This window comes from Gallus gallus, chromosome 14 (genome assembly GCF_016699485.2).
Source record: "Gallus gallus isolate bGalGal1 chromosome 14, bGalGal1.mat.broiler.GRCg7b, whole genome shotgun sequence".
In the NCBI taxonomy this organism is placed as follows: Eukaryota; Metazoa; Chordata; class Aves; order Galliformes; family Phasianidae; genus Gallus; species Gallus gallus.
Window position 1 is genome coordinate 9,200,407 of NC_052545.1, and position 25,951 is coordinate 9,226,357.

The 25,951-nt window shown below is 41.3% G+C and overlaps 2 protein-coding genes across 5 annotated transcripts in view; one reads left to right on the forward strand and one right to left on the reverse strand.

Moving 5' to 3' along the window:
• Positions 1-2,048, reverse strand: part of NUBP1 (nucleotide binding protein 1) — a 74,203-nt gene extending 72,155 nt beyond the window's left edge. For all 4 annotated transcript variants that reach the window (XR_006931460.1, XM_046900654.1, XM_040647400.2 and 1 more), the window contains exon 1: positions 16-2,048. The gene's annotated coding sequence lies outside the window, so the exon portion shown is untranslated. The remainder of the gene's footprint in view (positions 1-15) is intronic.
• On the forward strand, positions 1,084-23,058 carry EMP2 (epithelial membrane protein 2). The gene is made up of 5 exons (XM_414935.8): positions 1,084-1,260; positions 16,448-16,559; positions 18,724-18,817; positions 19,795-19,941; positions 20,512-23,058. Exons 2-5 carry the CDS (start codon positions 16,482-16,484, stop codon positions 20,694-20,696), a joined length of 504 nt encoding a protein of 167 aa, XP_414935.1. The 5' UTR covers positions 1,084-1,260; positions 16,448-16,481; the 3' UTR covers positions 20,697-23,058.
• The last annotated feature ends 2,893 nt before the right edge of the window (positions 23,059-25,951 follow it).

A 25,951-nucleotide genomic window follows, 5' to 3' on the forward strand; every position in this document is an offset into this window, starting at 1 on the left:
GTGTTATATACTCACCAGCAGGCAATGCTTTTAATGCAGTACATGATGAAGCATAACAGTCAGTTTTCCTCTTTCTAGTCACTTAAGTTGTAAGAAACAACATCTTTTGTTTAAAAATCAAGTGTTCTGGTTAATACCACAATTCCACTGGCAAACCTGAAGGGAATGTTTGGAATTATTTCAGCTCTAATGCTTTGGTCAGGTGCTTGCACTCTCAGTGCTCAGCCTGACGTATTTCCTTCCCAAAATCCCTGGGCATAAGCAAGCAGGGCCACATCTTCCACTGCCACTCCCAAGTTTCTCCCTTTAGCTCCTTCAGAGCTATGAGCACCCCTCTTAGAACCACTCGGTGTTCCAACTCCTGTCTTAACCACAAGGCAAGTTGGAAGGACAAAAGGAAGCAGTCACTGGAACACTTTGCCAATCTCTCCTACCCAGAATTTGGGATTTATGAGCTAGTAGAAATCTGAAGTTGTACAGGTGGGACTGTTTATGACACTGGATGGTCATATGTGTGATTCTGAAGTGATTTTTTTTTTTTTTTTTTTGAGGTTTGGTAGTTGTAACAGTTAAAGTTGAATTGCCCATAGTGTTTGAAGCTGATGGAACTTAGACTGCTGGAGCAATCTTTTCACCACATTGCTGTAATTCTGCTTCTTAGCAGGACACGAGATTGCTGACAGCTGTGCATGTCCGCTAGTGTTGCCCTTCAGAGGGAGCGCAGTGAGAGGCAATGCAGGTCGTGCTGTTAGCTTTTGGTTAGGCACTAACTGGGCTTTGCTCAGCAGAACAGCAGCTATTTGTGGGAAGACTTTAAGAGCCAACTTTAAACAGTGGTAAGGCCTGATTTTGACCAGCACACGGGCCCTCTTAGCCCTCCGAGTGAGCACAGGGGCTCTACCAACAGTAAAAAATCTGCAAGGCAACCAAAAGTTGTCTTCTTTGTGAGTGAAAGTAGCATTGCCTACCCATCCCCGCGGGGCCGGGGCGGTGGGGCCGTGCTCACGGGACTGCTGCGGCCGCGGGGCGGAGTGGAAGCGGGCGGGGAAAAGTTTCTCCCGTGCTCGCCCCGTTCCTCCCTCTACACACAGACACACACACACACACGCACCTCTGCCTCTGCAGGCGGATGAGGGGCACTTTTGAAAATTATTTTCTTTCCACACCCAACCCTCGTCTGACATCACTTCTGCAGGAGGGAGGGCGGGAACAGCCCCGCCGCCAGAAGGTCGCGGAGAGCTCCGCCGGCCCCCGCGCACCGTGAGTACCGCGGCCGGTTTAGGGGGGGAGCGGCTGTGCCAGCGAGGGGACGGAGAAACCGAAAAAAAAGAAAAAGAACAGAAAGGAAAAAATATATATATATATATATATATATCAAAAAGTTGGTGGGCTGGGGGGGCTTTGTTTACTACTATCCGGGCTGGGCTGCCGCTTGCTTGCAGTGCCGGCTGTGGCTGTGAGCAGCCGCCGCCCTGCTCCGCTCCTCGCTCCGGGCGCGCGGCCTCGACGGCACTGGGGAAGCGGGCGGCCGCGATGTCTCGAGCCGCCTCGAGCCCGCGCGGAGTTCGCCCTCTCCTCAGATCCTTCTTTCTTTCTCCCCTCCTCCCCCCCTTTTTCTTTTTGGATGCGATTTGAGTGCAGTTTGCGTGTACTACAGTAACGCTTGATTGTTTTTGGCAGCCGAACTCCCCCTAGTGGAAGAACTTTTCTATATAACGCAGCGCAGACTTCGGTTTGTGAAGTTTTTTTTTTTTTTTTCTTGCTATCGCTAGGCGTTTTTCCACTTGAGTCAAACCATTTTTTCAAAAACCCGCTCCGACGTTCTCAGAGGGGCTGTTCGTGGCTGCAGAGCCCCGTGGCACGGGGAGGGCGGTGTTGGCAGCCAGGAGCTCGGTGCCCGCCCCAGACTGGCGGCTTTCAGCAAGGCGAGTTGCTCTCAGTACGCAGTTGTGGAGGTCAGCTCCTTGTTTGGACATCTCCAGGAAGAGCTCCCGCTGCCTCCTTGCTTCGGCTCGCTTCCCCGGCGCTGCTCACAGCCTGCTGCCACCGAGAAACCTCGGCAGCTCGGCCTCCTCCTTAAGCTCTTGGCAGGAAGACTTGTTCACGTGGTGCTGGATTATTTTTTATTTTTTCTCTTGGGAATACTTTGTAAATGATGAGTAGTTGTTGCAGTTGAGCGTCTTAGAAGTATCTGACTTCATTACAGGTGTGTGGAGAAACTCTTGAGAATAGCTGTTCACTTAGGTACGTTTTTATGGAGTTCTGTAGGAGCTTTGAAAACAAACAGCTAGGGTTGGCTGGTCTCCATCAAAAAGAAAAAAAGCAAAAAAGCACTTTCTTTACTTTCAGACTCCATACGTACAGGGCTGCTATGTTAGCTATGTAAAATAAGACTTCTTTCCTGCTGAGCAGACATTTTTTCCATCAAACGAAATGCTCTGCAATGATTCTTCTGTCTGCTCTCTTGCTTTGGTTTTGAAGGCTTTGCTCCCCAGAAAAGCCCTGCTGGCAGTGGCATGGCAGGTGGCTGCGGGTGGGCAGGCAGCAGCAGCCCATGGGCGTGATGGGTGCCTGGGCTTGGACTTTCATGAGGGCAGTAAAGCTGAGATGCTGTCCTCTGCACTCGTTTGTGAGCTTGTAAAATCGACCTGGAGAATGGGTACCTGGAGGAAGATTGATCCTTCATGCTGAATACAGTTGTGCACAGCTGCATGGCTGACATGGATTTACCGAATCAGCTGCATACCCTGCCAGGTTTATTCTGATGAAACTAGGAATTATTCTGCCAGCTGGGGAGTCATCAATCAAAGTGAAATCCAATTATATCATGACATCTCTAGCAAGATGACCAGTTTCTTGTTAGCATACTTGTTTGGGAAGGAAAACAGTCTATTGGTATAATTTAAAATAAAAACAACATAATACCAGTAGACAACACACTGCTGGTGGTGTATTCTTTATTTGTGGTCTCTGGAAGGACTTCTGTCGTAAGCATCCAAACAGTGTTGATTATGCTGTGGATCTGCCAGGGAGGAAAGACACTGTATTCTATTTACTTACACAGATTTAAAGCTCTTGCTAATAATGGAAATTGTTCAACAGACAGAGCCAGTCAAGGTTGGAGGCTGAAACATCCTGCTCTCAGATACTCTTGCATCTCAGTTCTGTTGCAATTCTCAGATGTAGTTACTCTTTCTGGCAAACACAGCTTAAATGAAATCAACATCACCAGCTTTATTTTATACCCATTGCTGGTTAATGCATTTGTTGCCTCATGACTTACTAGCATCTCTTGCTTCACAGTTGCTTTGTCTTTCTCTTATTTTCATGACTTTTCTTCTGCGTTGTTGTTCATCTCAGGGTTGTTTCCCATCTTGGGCTTGAAGTTCTTAGAATGATCAGAAGAATGCTGTACCAAGGAATCCCATATGGATATTTAGAAGAGCAAGGCCTTCCTAGTTTTTGCTAATTACATCAGCTGTAGTTTGTCTCTCAATGCTGTTTGCCATCCCATTTAAAAATGAGGTATTTGGCAGCAAAAGGAGACTTCCTTTTTCACCTCAGTGGTTTGTATATATTGTGATTTTCCAATTAGACTTCTATTTCTGTCTTGACTATCCTATAAGACATGACACCACCAACATAAATCACTACAAGAATGCTTTTAGTTAAAGAGATAAATAGGTCCCCGGGGACAAGACCGCTTGTATTGCTCGCCACCAGAAGATGCACTTACTGAGTCCTGCTGCCATGTTTCTGTTGGAAGAAGACCTGGCGGAATAAGGCACTGTGTTATCAAGAACTGATAAGAAAGAGATTTACCCTGAAGTGTACCAAACCCTTTACATATATAAAATCCACTCAGTACTTGAAGGTGGACAGATTTGAAAGGAGAAGGGACCGCACTTACTGAAATCACATTGGTCTCAGAGGGAAAATGGGGGGAGCGTAAGCCACAGCAGTAAGGAATTCCATTCATGGAGCTGTTCAACATTTGTTATGTTTTGTTTGGTTTTTTTGGATGCTCAAAGCAAACCAATGATTGTTGTGGTGTGGGCTCTGTATTCGCTATCTTTGTTGAAAGCATTACTATTTTAGAGAGGAGATAATATTGTAGAATGTATCTCAGTACATCAGGTAGTGTTTATGACTTCATCAGGAAGATAAGCATCTTAATTTTCAGAAAATAGATCTTGCTGGGTGGGATTCAAGAGAAAGCCTGATGGCTTGAATTCATCCATCAAAGGAATTCTTGTTTCTTCACCAAATGGGGAAAATGTAATTACACCTTTTTATTTTGTCTGTGAAGTTTCATGGGCAGGTTTAATGATGGTACGTGCATGCCAAGTGAAGCCTCATAATTTGGGTGTGACCTCAAAATACAACCCTCTGGCTGTGGAGAGATATTCAAAGGAGGTTGTAGGTTGGGCAGAAAGTGGACTGACTCAGGCACACCTTAGAGATGGCTATGGGACATACGTTTATGGGTGACTTCTCTGATTCTTAAACTTGACATGGTGTCTGGAATGGCACAGACAGAAAGCGTGAGTGTCTAATCCAGGTGCTAAGTGGCACATGAAATTTGCATTCTTCTCTCAGGCAGAAAGGGACCTTCCAAAGTACCCAGATATCCCTGTTGAGGTGTGTGTGCTGCTGCTGAGCTCTTCAGTCAGTTTACAGACTCACTTGGTCTCTAGGGCTGACAGTTCTCAGTGCATGGGAGCAACACATCAACAGTGTAATTCAAACACAAAAACAAACGGTAGTCTGGAGACTGCAGGAAGAGCTTAATGTAGGCCTAAAGAGAGTGAGCCTGCCCATTTTATCATGTGCTAGCATGCTTGATGGGGCCTTTACCTGGGAGGTCAGCCTGCGGTGAAGCAGGCCCTGTGTGGGCAGCCAGCTTGGCCTAGGAGGGGCTGTGGGGCAGAACAAGGCTGATGCAGGCAGTGGCAGGAGCTGGCAGGGCTCGGTTGTTGGAGAGCAGCCAGAGTGCAGAAAAGCAGCCAACTGGTCTGTACAACTCTTCAGTTAAGAGGTGCTAGAAATGCTCCTACCTGAGCTGGTAAAGTTCATGTGGCAATCGTCAAGCTTTACTTTCAGTTGCACTGGTTGCAAATTAGAATGTAAAAACAGCCTTCAGAAAGTTGATTACTTAGTTGTGTATTAAGACCAGTTATATGCTACCTTGTTGCTGTGAAACGAAATAGTGGTAATAGAGGAGGAGTTTGCTCTTTTCATTTTATAGCCAAGTGCTCTACAGTCAAAAGGGATATATTTTCACACTCTTGATAGATGATGTGTAAACTCTGCAATAACTAAAACTAAAATTTCTCAATGCAGAGCACATAATAGCCAAATCAAAACAAGCAGTTTTGAAAATTTTACAACAGTGAATGTAACACATTTAATTGCTAGCAATTTCCATAGAGCATCTGCCAAAGTTAAAACAATATCTGCTTTCGTTTCTACTGAATTAAATGAACTGCTTTCAATCTGGAAAGACAGAATTTTTCTGCCTTTGTTTGTTGGTCAATTAGGTGGAACAACATAAATCACTCAAGCTGTCCTGTTGTATCTGGATTAATCTTTGGGTAAGCAGGAGCCCGTACTCAGTCAAACCCGGGTTCTGAGATTTGCTCGCAGAGCTCTATGATTGTCTAGAATTAATGCTGCAGGTGTGTTTTGGTTTTTTATTCTTTTTGCTTTTTATTGGATCAGACCGATGACACATTTAAACTGTCAACCTGATGAGAAGGTCTCGTGTTACACTTGGTCTATGCCTCCTTGCCCCGACAGGTACTGAGTGGGGGCAGCCTCAGTGCCAGAATGTGGCCGTGTGGTGATGGAGTGCGGGTGAGGCCAGGCCACACCTTGGCTCAGTTATTTGCTGCAGGAGTGGGTTCCCAGGCACGTCCTACAGCTGACAAAGCTTTAGTGGTGTTCCCGTGTTGTTGCCCAGCTCCACGAGGTCGCCCACTCACTGGGGCTGGAGGCAGGGATGTGCTGGTAGCCTGTGCTGTGCTTGGCTGCTCCAGACCAGTTCTACTAAATGTGGGAAGGAGCGGGGACCCTGAGGGCACCTCCATGAGGCCAGACCTCACTGCTCTTTGGAGCTTGCTGCCCACCTGAGGAGTGAGTTCTGCCTTCAAGCAGACTGCATGCCATTGGTCCCATGATCACTCTCTATTATTATTCCACTGTACAGTCCAACAGTCAGCTTTATTTCCAGCAGTACCTGAAGTTCTTGAAAGCTATGAGATAATTCTATGGAGTGCCAAGGCCATGTGCATACTGCAAAAGCATGCTGCAGAAAATGCGGAGGCCTAAACCAGACTGCTGGGATAACCTTTTGCAGGATAGAACCAGAGGGCTTTTTTGGGCTACCAGGGCTGCTCCTTGTGTAAGAAACTGTGGGATTTTTTTCCCCATTTTGTAACCATATTTAGAAGCTCAACCTATATGTAATTCAGGGTATTTTGTAGTATTTTTTAGATGCCTCTGTGCAAGTTAAGAGAATATATGCATATTTTGTAAGAAACCCAAATCAACAGTATACGAGCAGTTCCTTCTTTCACATTACTGCTGGATTTTTCCAAACAGTGGGTACCTCTTGATCTCTTGAACAGACTGCTGCCATGGGGCATCTTTCATTAAAGACAGGTTTTTGTTAGCATTTCTCTGAAGGCATGTGACTATTTCAGCATAAACCGAAGGTGTATGAGCAGATGGTGGAAGACACAAGCCACAGCCTTGATGGGACATAAGAGATGGTGTTACAGCCACCTACTTTATACCAGTGTGGATTGTGCTGAACAGTCTAAATCTTGGATTACGATTGCCTAGCGGAAAAGTACAGTTACATGGTGGTCTTAGGGAAAATGAAGAATATATAAAAGATTTTCTTGTGAAGAAAGTGCTGCTTTGCACTGCTTGAGGAGGACAAATGTCTTCCTGCTGAACACACAAAAGCATCGAAAAAGCAGTTTTGAAAGGATGAATGCTTGAGGAGTACTGTTCAAAGGTACCTGCAGTCAAGGGTTTGTCCACCCAGCATAGGGAGCTGGTTTCTGTGACTGCAGCTTTTTACCTGCTAAATGACCTTCTCAGCGCATGGCGGCTGTTGGGCTTCTCATTCCATTTTTTTTTTCCTCTGGAGCATTTGAATAACTCTATATTGAATCTTTTAAGCTCAAGACTGTTTTAGGATTTTCAGGTATGATGTCAGAAGGCTCGTTTTCCCTGTGAGTGCCACTTCCCCACCCTGTGGCAAGGCATTGTGCTTGTGTTTTCCCATAGGCCCTGCCTGATTGCTTTGCTGTCTGCCCACAATGGCTTTCATGGCACAGTGACTTTGTTCTGTAGTTCAAGCAGCAGTAGTTAAGGTCATAGTGAAAGGAGTTGTAGGGCAAGTCTAAGCCCAGTCTGAACTTGTTTGCAAATAAATGACCGACATGGTTACAGAGGTGGCGGCAACGCTGCCATCCCCAGGTCAAAACTTTATTAAAAACATTCCTAAGAAATTAGAAGCATCAATTTCTTTGTTTCTTGGTACTGAAAGCTAGCAGCTAGTTAGCCTGTTTTGCTGCAGTTTTTTTTCTTGGTTTTGATTGGAAGTGTATGGGATAGCAGGGTTATAATTTCCCAGACTTTGAAGTTCTGGCTTAATAGCACAGATCTAATGAGGAGGGGATGACCTAACTGGTAAGCACAGTTTGTTCTTCCTTTGGTAGCCAAGTGGGGTTTCTGAGGAGGAGTTAAGATTTAGCGTGAAATAGTTTCATACAGAGCTGAAATGGTACTTCAGGATCCCCACATGTAGATGAATGATAGGCGAAGGATGTGGGGTTTCATTCTAAGTTTACTATTCTTCAGGTAGTCCCATGCAACATTTAATGGCCGTAATAAGAAAAGGCTTTATTAAGACACAGGTGTACATAAAAAGCAGACCTTGGGGGTTGGGTTTCAAGGCAAGATCTCCTGAAAGAAGTTGGAAAAAAACTTAAGTCAGTGCCATATCTTGCCAGATGGCTTCCAAGCCTTTGTATTTTGCTGTCAAAATACAACAAATGGACTGGTTTAGTTGAGCTGAAGTTCATGGGTTTTAAGACAGCCTGCTGCAAGTGCACCACAAAATCTAGGTCTGGAGAGTGATTCTATTTTCATTTCTTCCACTCAATTGAGAAGACGTAAGTTGCGTAGCCCACATAAAACAAACTCTAGCCATTCATTTTTGCTGTATTATTTTTATTATTATTATTTTTGCATGCATTCAGTCATTGTATGTGGGGAACATTGTTTCATTTCCTTCTGATTTCCCTGCTTTGTGATGAAGGACTTTGAAAAGTTGCTGGAAGCATAAGTGAGAAGTTTCTACATAAAATTGATAGCACAAGGAGCTGCAAGCTTTAGTAACTTCTCAATTTGTGGGTTGCTGAGAGCTCGCTACACACTGCTCGGGAGCAGTGAGCTTATGGTATCGGTTCCATTTAAGGGCTGGCAGTACACTTAGCCCACTTGATTCCAAGTCCAATATCAAACAAGTGCCTGAAATGTAATTCCATAACGAGCATACTTACAACTCCTAGTATGAAGGTATGAGAGCCTATCTGCAGTGCAGATTGCTACTTTTACTTTGCACTTCTTTCTCATGATCCCATTCAGTCTTGTGGAGGTCTAATCAGAACCAGTCAGCACTTAGAGGTTTGTTAGCTGGCTAAAGGGATTCCTGGTTCAAAAAGCGTGTGCTGTTTCCATATTGACCATTAGCCATGTAATACCTGAGCGTTAGAACAAGTCTCAATTTAAATCTACCCCTGAGCATGGAGAATAGGTCATCTAGGGTCCCTGGAGATCCTTCAAGACACTTAAAGACCAAAAAGTCCTTCAAGTCAGGTTACCCATTTTACTACCTACTACCTAAGTACGTATTCTTGTTGTAGCTGTACGGGGTACTACCCACAGAAGCAGAGTTCAGACCTGTCTGAGAACAAGTCTACATGGACATTGCATACAAATGTTCAGGACATGGACCTTATGGGCTTTATATAAAAACAAACATTTAGAATCTTGTTAGGTTTAATAAATCTGCATTTGTCCAGTTTTACAATATATTCAATTCCCTGAGAATGGAGAAGATGGGAACATAAATGCAGAGACTGCAAATGTTGGTAAGCCTGTATTTTTAACTGCTGAATTACTCTTACAAATAAGATTTTAATGAGAAAACTCATTTTCCTTTGCAGTTTGTACACCTGTGAGCTCTAACAGTACCCCATATACCACAGAGCAATCAACATGTGTTTCAGGGTTTACTAGCAGCAAAGTCTTCACATGCAGTTTATAAATCTACATGCATTGTTAACTTCGAGACTAGCACTCCTGTGCTGTCAGATGTTTAAAGGTTCATTCTTTAAAGTAAGGCTCTCAAGTCATTGTCTAAAATAGAACTAGATGGTTTGAGTTCTATTTTCTTTTCCAATGCGCATTGATAATACAGGTAAAAAGAAGATGGGTAGATGCAAGGATGTGCTTATCCATTTCAGACTTGTTGCACAGAGACATGGCAGCAGGCAGGAAGCTGCAGGAAACATGCAGCTCCAGCAGATGCCAGCTGCCCTGCTTGACTCCTTGGCAACAATACCAACAGGGAAGTGATCCAAGGGGAATTACTCAAATGGTGCAGCACTGTACGGATACCACAGACTGTGAGTAGGGTCAGAGTAACATAAATACAGTCATGGGCACCAGTATTTCGTAAGCCACTGAAGGTTGAAAATAGAAGTGTAACTGGTATTAGAAGAATTAGCCTGAAGCAAATGATATTCTAGGCATCTTGAGGTTCTAATCCAGAATCCCTAAAATGAAAGAGCAGCTGGTGAGAACAAGCAATAGGCGCCACTAAAATTTATGTAACTGGTTCACCAACAGGTAAGTGAGTGGTGGCAAGGGAGGAAAAGTGACCGCAGGAGTCTGGTGGAGCCTCCAGCATAACAAAGAAATAACTGGAAAAAATGCAAGTTAGCAGAGAGTCAAGCTTAAAAACAGTGCTGCAGTGCCCAGATTTATGTGCTAGTCAGCATGGAGAACCTGAAGGGGCAAAGAATGAGTTTGAATATTATTTGCCTTATTTTACGGAATATGACTCAGGAAGTTGTTCTGTAATGTTGGTGTTCCTGATTAACTCAGCCAGAAGTAATAATGAAACTGGAGTGGGTTGGTTCAACTGGTATAATTATTTTCTTTGTGTTAAATTTCCTGAATTTCTTGTCGTTTATGTTGTTTGATATTTAGGCATTGTTGAAACCCTCAAAGCTTTTGCTACTTTTGCTGTCTAAACTTAGTTCCCTTCTGGTTCCAGTTCTGAGAATCACACAAGGAAAACAGAATAATTTGTATTTGATAAAAGAAAAAGAAAGAAGAAAGTTTACAGTATCACTCTCCTCCATATAAATACTAAGCAGGGTTAGAGGTAATGCACTGACTCCTGAGTTCTCTGTCTCTGTCATGAGACACCATGAGACGTGGCACAAGAGCTCTGAGCAGAACGAAGCACTTATCATGTAGATCCAAACATCTCATGATGCATCACAAGACGACAGACTTTTCATGTGACCAATATACAAGATTTTTCTTCTAACTTCATATATACAGTCTTAATTACAGCACCAAGGGACAGAAGAATTAGCAATTAAGGCTTGCATTGATTCAGTTTTACAGCGGTGACCTCAACAAAGTTCAGCTGAATTAAATTCATATTGATGGCCCCAAGACCTGCTGTGCTAATTGCAGTGGAAGATCTCAGGGCAGAAGGCTGCAGGCATGCTGACTTGTTTGGCCAGATCCTCTGCCCCTGCTTTGGGTGTGCCTTTTCTGTGCACGAGCTGTGGGTGACTGGCAGCCTGCATACCTCAGCCATGCTGTGTGCAGAGCTGGAGCTGTTCTGTGCTGTTCTCACCCTGCTTCTGGGAACATGCACCAGGACTGCCTGGGCTGAGATTTTCTGCATGTGTGGACTCAACTGAGTATGATACAAAGAAATGATGTTAGGAAATGAGAGCTAGGGACCATGTTATGGAATAAGCTCTGGTCTTCTCAGTGCAGATGAGTGCAGGATATACTGTGCAGTGTACATGGTGCTCTGGTTGCAGAAGTTAAGTATGCACAAACACAAGCCATAGCTTGGCAGCAGGGTTTAACCACATGGGAAGAAAGAAAAACATGGGTTGCAGAGATCACATCTGGGCTGGAAGGTAGTGATAAAACCTTCTGTTTGAGAGATATCAAGGAAAATTTTTTGTTCTTGCTTGCTGTACTGAACAGCAGAAGAAATTCACGTAGGCATGACTCTGTACTGCTGGACAGTAAAGATAGAATATCTTAAAGTTGGAGTGATTGAGGGGAGTTACACAATGAGAAGCAAGTCAGTGTTGTAATGTGTTTGCTTATTACAATACAGAAATGTTGGGAAACGTGGATTGAATGCTTCCCCCCCCCCCCCCCCCCCCCCGTGTTGTTCTGCGTATTACACTGTTTTACCATGTTTCAAATATAAAAAAAAGTACTTCTCTCTGCATGTCTTGAAGATAATAGCAGAAGCCCTTCTTAGCTACCTCTTGAAAAGCACATCTGGCTCTAATACAAACGTGCAAATTATCATTTCCAATATGCTTTATTACTGAAAAGATTAGAGATGAGTGTGAGTGGTGCATTTATCCTCCCTCTGCAAAATAAGGCAGCATTAGATTTTTATCCAGGGATAGTTCCTTTGTGGTAACTTAGATCTATATTTATGTTTAGATGCATATGTGTATGTAAAACTGGCGTCCTGCAATTTAACAGCATTTGTGGGAAACCTTATCACTACAGCAAGGGTGGATGTGATCAGTAGGTTTCTAATAACTTAACCTTTCCTGGATTCAGTGGTAGGATGCACTTTTAACTCAGCCATACCTGTGCGTTTCTGCCTTGCTACATACTTTGTGATGTGCTATTTAACGCTGACTTCCAACACCATTCTTACCACAACCCCAACATCTCTTTTTTTTAATGTCCCACGTGATGAAGTAAGTCAGATACTCAGCCCTCCGTTCTCAGGGACTTGCTGGAGATTAGTGTGGGGTTTCCTGTGATAGCTGCAGAACCACAGCAGAGCAGAGCTGGAGAGAACTGGAGGGGCCTCTGACACTCTCCACAGCAGTCCTGCCCTGAGGAGGGAGCTGGCTCAGGATGTACTGGGCCTTGCTTCAGTTAAGTTACAGACATGTCCAAGAATGGAGATTCCACAGCCTGTGGGCCCTGTTCCCGTACTTAATCATGCTTATTGAATACACCAAAAACATTTGCACAATTGGAACATTCCTTGTTGAAATTTGTGTCCACGGCCTCTAGTCTTTTTGTCATATATGTCTATGAAGAGTGGCTCCATCTCTTCTATCAAGGGATCTGTAATGGGTTCAGAAAATTTCTGCGTGTATGTGTGTAAGAACTGATAGAAGAATTCAAACCAATGTGGGGAAACATGAACAATATCTTTTGCACCATCCTAGTCTGCATCCATGCCTCAAGGCAGTGGACCTAACTATGAGCACCTCAACTAGAAAGCATAGTGCACATTGCTTCAAATGATAGAAGTTAGAAGTGATTCTACCCAGTCACAGCCCTGATCAATGCCAGTATTATTACCTATAATTAAGAGACAAAAACAGAAAAGTGGATCAGTTTAAGAGTAAGAATACTGGAAGAGCAAGAAAGCTTTCCATGGCAGCATATACTAGCAGTAGGTAAGTAGGATATTGTTTCCAATTCTGCAAAAAATAGGAAATTAAAAAAAAAAAAACAACAACTATAAAATCTTCCATTACATCATACATTGATACTAAAATTTTACTTGAGGTGTCTGATCATTTCTGTGCATCTTCTAAATGTAGTTGTGGATTCTTGTTCATGTACAATACTACCAAGTGTTAGAGCATTAAATATATGTGATTCTTTTTAAAAAAGTATTTTCTGTTGTTATGAGCAACTACTTTTAAGAAACACTATCTTCTTGGCTACATAAATTAAATGTGAAAGGGTTTTAATCTAACCTGAATTGTTGGTGCTTCTGCCAAGCAGAACTAGGTCAGCCAGGTTAAGCAGCGGTGCAGGCTGATCTGTTCCTGCAGGTGCCCTCCATTTTGCAGACAAGGCAGAAGGCAGATGCTGATCACACTGCCAGGTGGCACGCTGCTGGCTTGGCAAGCTTTGGCTGCTGGAACAACTGGAACCAATTGGGAGCCTGAAGAGAAAGAACCCTTGAGGAACAGTGAATAAAAATCAGGGAGGCTTACAGCTGGCATGCAGAAATAGGATGTTACTAAAGCATTTGGTTAGTAATAAATAGTTAAAATATTAAGAATTCTGAATGCTAGTGCAGACAGTGTTCTCAGAAATTCTCCATGAAAAAAACATAACTGTGGCATTTGCCAGCTCATGAGAGAGGACAGTTGCTGCCTGCTTCTGTAGAGGTACGCCGACAGGCCTCAGAGAGCCAGTGAAGGAAAAGCTTTTTTTTTAGAGAGTAGAAGAATCCTGAATAATCAAAATAAACTTTAAAATACCACATTTGTTGGGACTGAATGAGGAGTGGTGGCTTATAGGTGTGCTGAGAGATGAAGTCTTTTCTGCCTTGAGAGGGATGCAGATACTGGAGGAGCTGCTTCATCATTGCTGGCTGCATCTTCAGGGGAAGGAGCTGCTCTGTGCTTCCTGTGCCAAGATGTATGGGTTCAGCTGGAAGACCCTTCCCTTGTTATTCCTTACTCAGGCTGGGATGAACCTTACGCTCCTCCCTGCTGTCCATAGGAAGAGGTTGCTAGGAGTGACTGAAGCCTGCAAATCTGTCTGTGCTGTTCTGGGAGTGGGGAGCAAGTTGTTGTTGTCTTCCCTGATGTGAATTACTTGGAATTGGTCCAGCTCCCCCAAAGTGTTTACTGTCCGTATCTGTTTATAGTGTTTGTAGCCCTGTCTGCTGAGAAGTTGTAGCAGCTCAGGAAAGGAGCCATTGCCAGCAAGTTAGTAGGAATTATCTAAACGTGGCTTTTAGGAAGGTTCTTGGGAAGCATCAGGCTATTCTTACTGCCTTTGTGTGTATGTATGAAAGCAAACATAATGCTCTTTCATTTAATCTTGGCTTTATTTGGGAGAAACATACGATGTCTCCTCATCTCCTGTGTGTTTATCCACCGTGTTTGAAACTCTGCTCTTTATGGCTGAAAGCAGTAAAACAAAACCATTCAGTTGATTAAAACTGTCAAGTTCTGGGCTGGCAAGTCTTGATTTTGCAAGGTTGGCTTTAATTAGGTTACATTTTTTTCTGTCTCTCTTATTTTATGACGCATCATGTAATAAGATGCATTGTTAGCCTTAAAATAATAGAGTGCAGTTTGATTCTCATTCCTTATATGGCAGATGACTACTGTCTGCTTAGATACCATCTGTGAACAAATCAAACTGAAAAAAAACCTAACCACAAGACAAGAGAGTGCTGTGTGAAGACTGGTACATTTTACAGTGAAGATATTTTGATGTGGCATTACACAAACCCACAAAATAGCTTCTTCTCCTTCTTCCTGCCTTTCATTCAAGAAAGTCTCGGTAGGCAGCCATGAATGACATTTCTAGAAGCGGAACGTGGCTGCTAGATTGAGAAGATCCTGACTCACATGGCAGAGTTGGCTCTTTGGAGGAAGTTACTGTTTCTATTATTTGTTATGACTGAAAATCAAGTTTAACGGAGAAAATTGGAATAGAAATTGGACTAGCTGCTTTCCCTGTTTTAGGATTTGACTTAGTTTTCCAATACAGTCATTCAAGTTTGATACAGAAATAAGCATATCAGATCAGTTTTCCTTATCTCAAAAGCACCCGAATGTTTTTTGGCTTTTTGCTCATTATAACATGGTGCTGCAGTGTGTACAGTAAAGGATTAATCTGGAACTTCTAGTCTGTATTCAGCATGTTTATATGCTATTATCTTTTTGTTCAAGTTTTGCAGGGTATAGTTGTATTTTGGTTTGATGGGAGTGCCAGTGGAGCTGCTATTCTCTTTGAAAATGCTGTCAAAGTAGTCCTTTTATTTGATTACACACTCCCATCTGCATTGCTTGTCATATGTGTAGCTTGTGAATCTGGAAACAGCAGTAAGGGAGAGAGGGTTAGATATGAAAAAACGAAGTCTTCAAATACTTGCCTTTTCTTCCATGTATTTGCTGTCTTACAAGTATGTGGTCATCTGACATAAGATAAAATTTCTGAAGCTAAGAAAGTGGAGAAACATACATAAGGTACTTATGAGTGATAGTGCTACTGAATGGTATCTTTAAATGCCAAGAAAAGATCTGCAAGACTGGGGTTTCCCTATGGCGTCTGTTAACTGGAAAGCTTTTGTGTACAATAAGGAAAAGATAATGGCTATGCCAAGTAATTGCACGTTCCTGTTTATCAGTAATGGTAGTTTTCCATAACTATTTGTTATCTGCTCATAGATTTCCCAGGGATTACAGTTCAAGAAATGTTTGTGGTTCTGCTAAGCATAATATATATATTTATATATATATTTTTTTCATTTGAGATGTGAAGTGATATTAAATAGGCTATGTAAAGTAATAATAGCAGCACTAGAGAGATAATAGCAGCACTAGAGAGAGTATTAAGTTACTAAACAGAAAATAACTGAATTGTTGCACTGCTAACTGGGTTATTTACCTCTGTATTGGAGAAAATGGTAGCCCTAAGTCATTCACTAATGGATAAATCTTGTGATTATATGAACAAAGTACAATCTATACAAAGCCTAAGGTACAACACAGGTGTTCCTAAATCTAGCTGATAGTTCACGAAACACTTGATTTTGTTCTACCAGCATCCTACTGAAATCTACAGTTCTTCTTACTTCAAAAGCATGGTTGAAACAAGACCTTACCAAAAAGCCAGTGGGAGTTCTGGCATAGCATGAAATGAAGCTGTCATTTGAAAAGTAATTCTCTAAAAGTCAACGTGAAAGGGTGCTTTATACCCCTGCTGGAGAAGCTTGCAGAAAGAAATTGTGTGTTTACTCATTGCAGCCATCCCACTTGCATATTATAAAAACACACCTCTTGGCTTCGCTTCAAGTTGAGATTCATTTAAACACTAGTGGTGCTAGCTACATATCACATGTAACAGACAGAAAGCTGTCATTCTGGTATGAAGCATGATTAGTGAAGTCTTTTAACTCTGGAGACAGAATATATGCCTTGCAGCCAAACTACATACGACCTTTCAAACTCTTTAATGGTATTGTGCTCTGAAACACACTTGCAGTGACCATGAGCACTCACAGCCACGGTGAAGTAGTATAATATGGGTTCATCAATTAACAGCTTTTAAAGAATGATCATTTACAATCTTCTTATTTTTTTAGCAGATTTGTCTCAAACTAAATACTCTTCAAATCAAGGATGTTGATTCTTCTGGCTTTCATTATTATATTTCACATAACTTCAGCAGCGCTGTTGTTCATCTCAACTATTGACAATGTAAGTGCCATTTCTTCTTCTTGTCCCTCAAGCACCCAGTTATTTCTTTGCTTTAATACAATCTTTTATTACTCTCTGTGTTTCAGATAATTTTCTAGATGTGTTTTGAGCCTTAGAAGTCTTCCATCAACTTAGTATCAGAACAGATGTTTGTATAAGAAAAAAATCATACTATCCTAAAGTTATTTGCTATGTAACACTTAAAGTTATGCAACTGAAAATAGATTTGGCCTCTTTTCTTCAAACTAACCTCAGAGGAGGATAGTTTCTGCTATGAATTAGTTTCCATTCACTTGAAGCAATTTCAGCTCAAAGTCTTAGAATCATGTGGCTTTCTTTCCAAATTTCTTTTAATTACTTCTGTGACAAGAAAAAGATTACTTTCCAGTGTTTACATCTAGCTTTTAATATGAATGACTTATTTCCAAAACAGCTGGCCCAGTGATTGGTACTCCTAACTGCATTGGGTTCTTTCTCTGAGAGGTTCAATGAGTTCACAGGCTTTTAGGATTTAAAAAAAAAAAAAAAAAAAAAGTCTACTGGAAATACTTTACCTCACTCAGTGAAGCTGGTTTGAATTCCACAGTTTTTCGAAAGACTATGCTCTAAGTGACATGATGTAATACTCACAGCTCTTATTGCAAAACTGTATGAACTGACATGTTATTTTTCAGCCAACTAGTTGATATGCTGGAGTAGGTCATTAATTAAAAGCACTAAAACCAAGTTTTATTGCCCTGCTCCTTTGAATATTTAGAAAGCTAGGACAGTGGACAGGCAAATTATTCTTAGCTCAGGTCAGTTACATACAAAGGATTACAGAATTCCAAAACCATGCACTCTGCTTTGTGTCATTAACTACTTTTAAGCAGTAGCAAACTATGCAACCAGCTTCTGCTTGGCTTTAGCACTTTCATGGGTTTTATGTTGTCAAGAAAATCACTCTCAAAGTATTAAAAAGCCTTCAAAGCTGAAAAATAATTTATTCCACTTAGACAGAAAAAAAATGAATGGCTTAGTGCATACTGAGAAAGTAATGCCTTTTCTTTAACACAGTAATCCAGTGTTACTCTGACAGATATAGCTAACCTCGTAATACACTGATGCCCTCATTGCTGTATTGTTGCAAAGCTGCCCAGTATTCTGTGAGGTTTCTGGAATGTCTCTTTAAGCAGCTGATGATTCCAGGAGTCATATTTAAAAGTCATACTTTTCCAGAAACTACTCAAAACTGAGGCCTGGGTAGCTATCGGAACTGGAGTGGATTTCCTGAGGAAATGCCACTTGTGTGGAGTGGTTGCAGCATTTCCCAGGCTACCGTAAAAATCTGTTCAGTCACTGTAGTACTGTTTTGCATTAAAAGTTAAAACACTGAAATAGAAATACCACCACAGTGAGATCTTAATTTATTGCTATTACTTCCAGTCAGATGCCACAGTGCACGAACTGCGTTTGCACATTGACAGCACAGCTACGTTAGCTGAGATTAATTCATTCAGTGTTGGGAACCAGAAGATTTGTAAACAGGGTTTCTGTTTCTTGGTTTATCACCCTGCTGTTTCCCATGAGTTAAAAAAGTGCTGTGCCTTAAGGGAATTTACATTCCAAAGAAGGTCTGGATGAACAAATTATAGCTTGTCTGGGTATCTTATGGGATGAGCAATCTTTGAATGTCCAGGACTTCTGTCTGAAAGGTAGAAAATCCCTTGTGCTTCATCTAGTCACTTTCTTACTTCACACGGGTATAAGATGAAAATGATGAGTAAAGAAATACACTTTATTCCAAAAGTGAAGAGATTTCAAAATTGAGCAGCCTTCATTCTGTGGTCAGTGCATGACTCAGTGCAAATTTATCAGAAAAAATGTAGAGAGGTCTCTGGTCTCTTTCTTCTGCTTATTACTTACCAAGCCTAGATCTCAAGCAGGAGCCCTGAAGCTTTCAGTTCTTTACTGGGAATGCAGAAGTATTTTCCAATTCTTAATGCTGCTGGCTTCCCATCCCATTTCCAAATATGGAAGAGTAAGACATTTCTTTCCCTCTCTTTCTTGAGACCTAGCCTGTACAAATGCTTTTAAGTCCATAACATTTGAAATGTAGTTTGAAAGGTTAATAAAATGAACAGATGTTTGTTCCAGTGCATGTACCTTTACTTTTATTTTGCAGGCCTGGTGGGTAGGAGATAACTTTTCTACAGATGTCTGGAGTGCATGTGCCACAAATAATAGCACCTGCACACCTATTACTGTTCAATTCAGAGGTGAGTATCTCTGCATGCATATGTCTCAGTTCCTTTAGCAGGAGATAGGGGAAACCAACATAAAATTTGCAGGGACAAGAATATACTTGTTCAAAAACCTGTATGTTCTAACTACTCATGTCTTCTAAATTCTTCAGTACTGGATTTCCATTTTGGAAAAGCAAACTGTTCGTACAAGTTCTCTCGGAGGAGAACAGAAAGAACTGTTAGGTACACTGAAAGCCCAGTATGAGGGGACTAAACACAAGCAATTAAGAACAAGTGCCAAAGAACATTTGAAGTACTGGATCAGGTAGAAGTGGTGAAGACATCTGAAAGTGGCTGTGCAGTGGTGGAACTTGCCTCTCAGAACTGAACTTTAAAAGAAGAACCTAAAGACACTGTTTTACAGGCATGGGGATAAAAGGGAAAGAAAATGAGAACACAATCTGAAGTTTTAACATAGATAAATTAATATACAGTACAACCTAACTTGCCCTACTGTACCAAAAATGTATATTTTTTTAATTTTCAAGAGTTACTTTAACTATGTTCCCACACTTTCAGTTAGTATGTCTCTCAAATATGTAAATGAAGAGCCATGTAGCCCTGCAGTAACTTTGCTGTCCGAGTGTCAGTCATCTCTGTATTGCAATGAGACAATCCCATTATGCACAGGCACATCTAATCTAATATGAATTTAGCCTACATTTGAGTTTCACCCTGTTTTAAGTATACAGAGGGTAGTAGAGGATGTGGTATGTGAGAAATGGTCTCTCTGGTGTTTCATTCAGTTTTATGAAAAGCTTTTAAAAGTCTTTAAGTCACTGGCTGTATGAATAAAAAGAAAGCGAGAAGAACCCTCCTAGGCTTGCACAGTTGGTTTACTGTGTCTGCTGAACTCCTGCTTGGAGAATGTAGCTCTGCCCTTCTGCTCATTGCAGGAATAGGCAATGGGGGATAACTATTTTTAATCAAAGCTGTTTTTGTTTTTGCAGAATATCAATCAATTCAGGCTGTTCAGGCCTGCATGGTCCTATCTACTATTTTCTGTTGTGTGGCATTTCTGGTTTTCATTCTTCAACTTTTCCGTCTAAAGCAAGGAGAAAGATTTGTGTTAACCTCTATTATCCAGCTCCTGTCATGTGAGTGATTTTTCAACACTTGTGACTTTAATGTTTACATGGAAGTACGAAAGGGAAGGGGAAAAAGGTTTCAAAAAGAAAAAGCTATATGAGAAATGTGTAGGGCTCTGGAGGTCATAGCTTGTCCTGCATATATGTTTAAACATGGAACTGCTCAATTGTCTACTGTTCAGGCAGTGGAAACATGGGTAACATCACAGCTCAGAAGTTAAAATTTGGTAGGGAAAGAATCTAAGATTCTGAGCATCTTGATTAAATTGAGTAACTCTGCAAATGTTGCAGGCAGGTACTCCCTTAACTTTTGTTAGTCTTTAAAACTATCCAGATGTTAAGAATCATCTTGTGTTCATTGCAAATTACATGAATATGCAACAGCACTTAAAGTGTAGTCCCTGCCAAAAAAAACGGAGAGCATGTCCTGAAATGCCCCCAGTTCAGTTTGCAGATGGAAAATAAGTGTTTGCAAAAAGACACTGCTGGAAGCGGCTGTCAGATGAGAGTCAGTGGATGGTTATTATACATATTGATAGTATCTAAAATTACTAACCTTTGCTGTTTTTTCTCCTCCAGGTCTGTGCGTTATGATTGCAGCTTCCATTTACACAGATAGGCATGAGGAACTGCACAAGAGCATTGAATATGCCATTGAAGTTTCTAAAGGCCAATATGGCTATTCCTTTGTCTTAGCCTGGATTGCATTCGCCTTTACTCTGATCAGTGGTGTTATGTACCTAGTATTAAGGAAACGTAAATAAATGTTGGCAGCTAGTTATTACTGTCACGGCAGTACAAAACCAAATTCCAGTAACTATTTTGTATATAATCATTTACATGGTTTTGTAGTAAAGGTATTGTTTCTCTAAAAATGTACTGTGTTCTTAATATGAAACAGAATACAAAACAAAAAACAACCAACAGCAGGTTTAATGGAATGCCTGGCATTCGGTCTGAGCAAGACTGACCCAAGTTTTCTTTTACTTATTTCACCATCATCAGTGGTGAAATGGTGTCTTTCCTTTTCTAGACATTAACAGTTCTTGGCCTCTGTCAGATTACTATTAAAGTCTTTGTAAATTAATTTGGAAGCAATGTGCTAAGCATACTCCTGGCCTGGATCTAGCCCTTTGGGATGGATAAATACAGGGGAAGTGAAAAATGAGGCCAGGATCGTGATGCAAAAGCAAACAAGTATAAAAGCCCAAAGCTGCACTCAATGTTGCTGTTCTAGCAGAGGACGAATGTTCTGCTATTTATAATGTGCAGTAAGTGTCATCAAGCTTTTATTAAAACCACTTGCTCTGCAAAAGTAAACAACTCCTTTTTGTACTCCAGCAACTGATTCTCTTTATCCTTCTTCACGTTTAATTTAAGCATACAGAGCCTTTGGCAGGAAAAGTTACAATCAAATTCGAAATTCAGTGCACAACTTGGGACAGGAGTAGTCTGAGCAGAAAGAGGTACTCCACTCAAGTCCTGCAGCCCTTTATTTTTGCATTGTGCAGTATCAAATTTAACACTTTTTTTTTCAGCCAAACTCAGTATGTTTATTACATTGGGCTCTGGCTAGATATATCATGTTGGCTAATATATGATTTAGAAAAGGCTCTTCTTTTTTGTTTTTCCTGTGTCTGCTCACTAGGAAATTGGCCTTTACAAAATTCATTCTAAGTTCCTATGTGGATTTGACTTGAATAAGGATTCCTACTAAAGAAATCAGAGTGTAACTATTATGCATAGGAGTTCCAGGATAGTTTTAAGAATTTTTGGTGATTCTTTCTTTTCAATAATTCTGTGAGAGAATTACTGTAATACCAGATTTAACTGCTCAGCAATATAATACTGGCTTTGGCTGGTGGTGATTTCAGGGTTTGGAGACCAGTGTGGGGAATGAATTAAGTGGCTTTTTCTGGTTAGTCACACTTCTGATGTTAAAATGTAGATTTGACTTTGTAAAAGCATTAACCCTGTATTCATTTCATGATACTCACTGCAGCTGACCCAATATATAGGCAATAAAAATAAATGAATTTTAAATGAGATTTTACACTTAATGTAGAACAAAATTCCTATTACAAAATAATGTAGCTCTACTAATGTTGATAACTTACCCTATTACACAGCAGCTGATAGTCTGACCCATTGCTGCAGGTAGTTCATCCTTGAGTTCTCACAGAACTGTATAGGAATTGTGTCGGACATGAGTAATGGGTCATGCTGTTCCATCTCCATTCCCTGAACATCCTAAAATGCACTAACGAGTAATACTTCTATTAGGGAGCAAAGAAAGCACAACAGGACTGGCAAGAAGTTAATTAGACAACTAAGCAGAACAGCAAATTAATAGTAAAAATAACAGCAGTTAAAAAAAAACCTCAATAAATCAGTCTGAGCGAAATGCATTCTCACCTTCCCAGTCTTGCATGATGCTAATCTTCTGTTAGTCGTTTTTCTCTTAGTGGGAACACTCTGAATTTCAGGCATTACTACCCTACTTTTTAAAAAAGTGTTTCTGCTGTTTGCTGAATACATTTCAGATTCAAAACGTGAATTTTGCTAGCAAGCAGGATTTGTTTTAAATAAACAGATGTAGGTTTAAGGCTGAAAGTAGATAGTCTGTAAGTTGGGTGTTTGGCTAGTCTTATTCAAACATGAAATATTAAGGGTGAAATTCTAAAACAAATGTGCATTGAAGCTATTTTATATCTAGAAGATAATCCTATAACACTGTAAATTAAGCTGAAATGCCACTGACTTGAAGAGATGCTTCTTCAGTTTCTTGCCTTAATAATGCTTAGGTCATTTATAGAGCAAATATTTAAGATAAAGATGTATATATACATGAACTCAGCTTACTTCTACAGTAAAAGCTCTGTCACTTTAGTTAGAAGTGAAAAGCACACACAGCAGCATATACATGGTGCCACACAGAGAACATACGTCAATATTCGAAGTACCAAGAAAATAAATGCCAAAAAGTTTGGACAAGAGTTTTAACAGGACAAACATATTTTAGAATATTCTTTTATCTGATATGCTTTTAAAATATACCATTTTCTATGCTCTATATATTCTGAAATTGTACATGAAAATAAAGTTAAAATGAATTCTTGTATTGTATTAGCAAGCTCAATACATTCAGCAGTCTGATCTTGTCTTTAAGCTTGGGGTATATTTATACAATGTGGGATGAGAAATAGTTGAGTATTTGTGTGAACAGGTAAAATTGAATTCTTGCTGCCTGTACTGGAACCACACACTGGTTATTATTGTTGTTTGTTGAAGAGCTTTCAGGGTAAGTAGAGAGAACATCAGTGTACTAATGTGGAAGTGCACAGTCCCGCAGGAATAGCAACCATGTCCTGCAAGACCCACATGTGCTGTGATAAGGCAGTTACCAGCAAGGTCTCTTTTCCTCATTGGCAGAAGCAGCTGTGTGTTTAAGATTACTTTGAATGCCTTGACCACGTGAGAAATGTTAGAAACAAGCCAGCAACTTCTGTATCTTCTCCAGCCCAAGCTTCACGTGTGCACTGGAATGACAGAAGTACAGGTGGGTTTGTACAGTTTGCTCTAAAATGAGGAGTACTTAGGGATAATCACCTGTGATGAATGGCAAGTCAAGCTCTTATTTTGCCTGTTCTCCTCCTACATCGTACATACCTGTTCCTGAGGCTTTCATAGAGCAGGCACAGATATTAAGTGTGTAGGGGAACACACTTGGTTCAATTTGTGTAAGGGTCTGTGACAGCGCAACGCCCTTTGGATTTTGCACATGGGGTTCTTTCAGTTTCAGACTGCTGAGGAGCAGTGTTGAATTTTTCAGCAGGCTCTGGAGGCTGTCACAGAATTTGATGGCTATGAAAGGCAGTTGTACTGCTGTCAGAAATGTCAGAAAACTTCATTCAAACCAGATACGCACACACAAATACAAGGGAAAAGCCAGAAATACAGAGCATGGGGGCACTGCTTCAGGGATTTGATCTTAATATATTGCCAGCAAGAAGCAGAACAGCTGCTATATTCTCCTTTCCTCGATGTTTTTGTATTATCACTTTAGATACTTTTATTCACTTTTTAGTAAAATTCTTCCAGCAGAGAAATTCTTTCAGCATCTGTGTTGAGGAATTATACTGTTTGGGAACCTACAAGTTGGTAGGATTTAAACATTGCAATCCTTTTAGGAACCGATGTCTTGAATCGTTTTTAGTGGTGAAAGATTTGGAGGAAGGCAGGAGGCTGAGTAAGGAAGAGAAAAAGGTGAGTGGACCCTCTGTGTGTCTGCCCGCCCATAGTACCCCCGCACCGTTCCGTTCCTGCTGGCTGTGCTGCGCTATTCGCGTTCCGACAGAGCCTCCTCGTGGTGAAACCGCTGCGTTCCCATTTCAAAACGCCTCTCAAAAGTCCGACTTTCCCTAAATTCTGAAGCATTCTCAAGGTGCAAATCCCCAGGGACTGGGGATCCTCCCCGCTCTGTTCCAGCACGGTTTAGTCAGGCTTTTTACTTGCTTTCGAGAGCTGTGGATGTTTCTGCTCTCAAACGTTTAGGTGAATGCTTTGCCTTTCAAGCACTACAGGATTTTAAAACCACATACATCAAATAACTCTTGTCTGAGCATCCTTCCTTCCTTCCTTCCTCCCTCCCTCCCTCCCTTCTTTTTCTCCCAAATGTACAATACTTTGTAAAACCTCAGTACGGGGCAGTTTATTAAACACGTGTGAAATGCAGTGTCCTGTTTAAGAGTGGGAAAACTGCCATCCAGTCATCACCCCAAGCAAAGCGTGAGCTGCTCCCCACACTGCACTCAGAAATAGGGCAGGCTGCTTTGGAGCAGCCAACAAGTGCAAAGAGCTAGCACTGACAGTGCCAGTGTTGCTTTTTCAGGCTTCTCAGTCACATTCAGGTCAGCATAAACACTCACTAGTGGTGCTAGACAACCTGTGTCCATACTATAGATAAATATGTGATTGATGGAAACTTTGGGCTGTATTGGCATTTAATGGAAACCACCATGGTTTCCATTTAACTTCAGCTAGTTGAAAATAACAGGTTCATCTATTGTCTCTCTTTCAAAGCTAAACCTGTTACTCATCTTCTGAAGCTCCTACCCCTGCAGTCCAACTATATTGAGTTCAGCTTTCCCTGTGATTCAGTGCACAATGACTGAGAGGCTGGGAAGACAGAGACAAGCACTAGGACTGCCTGGTGTTCGTGAGGCCATTTGCTTCTTTGTCAGCCTACAGCGTGATAAATCACACCTGTACCAAACCCAGCATGCATTTGCTGACATGCTTAACACCAGCTGAAATTCTACAGCTGCCCCAACACACATTTCAGCCCTAGCAAGCTTACCAGCAAATCGGTGAACTCTACCCTATGAACCCCTATAGCAAATGCAGGTCTAGTGCTTGTGCTGTGCAGCTCACTGCATTCTGTGAGCAGAGGTCTCTATGTGGGCACTCTCCCCCCCTCCACTTACCTGAAAAACCAAGGTTGCCCAATCTTCTCATTGTGTCAGCCTTGCCCTTGGATTCAGCCATTTCATGCCAGTTTTGATTTATCTGCTGTTCTTTTACATGGCAGTAGCGTTAGCTTTCAAGGTTTGGCTTTCAAGTAGTGCTTTGTATGTTTATCATCATGAGGAAGAGTCTGAAGTCATAAGAAGATGGGATGGCTTCCAAGGCACAGAGATTCATCTTGCTACAATGAAGTATAGAAGCCTCATTACAAATTATACTTGCATTCAGAAGTGAAACTTCTGTGGCCAGAGCTGGCTCAGAACATTGCAGGTCCTTAAAAACAAAAATCTGAATGATTTGGTCTCACTCTTTGTGAACAGGAATCTGCTGTAGTGAGAAAACATTACTACACTTACTATTTTAATTCATATTTTCAAATATGCATAGTATAATGGAAAGACAAGAGTTATTTTTAACCAGCACATACTGCACCTGGACAAGCACAAAGGGCAGTTGTGCAAAGGCAAACTGCTCAACTTGTCTGCTTCAAATC

Excerpts from the sequence above, each read along its gene's own strand:
- EMP2 (XM_414935.8), top strand. The coding sequence starts at position 16,482 with ATGTTGATTCTTCTGGCTTTCATTATTATATTTCACATAACTTCAGCA. Across the intron at positions 16,560-18,723 it reads TCATCTCAACTATTGACAAT|GCCTGGTGGGTAGGAGATAA; the intron begins GTAAGTGCCATT and ends TTTATTTTGCAG. Across the intron at positions 19,942-20,511 it reads TATTATCCAGCTCCTGTCAT|GTCTGTGCGTTATGATTGCA; the intron begins GTGAGTGATTTT and ends TTTCTCCTCCAG.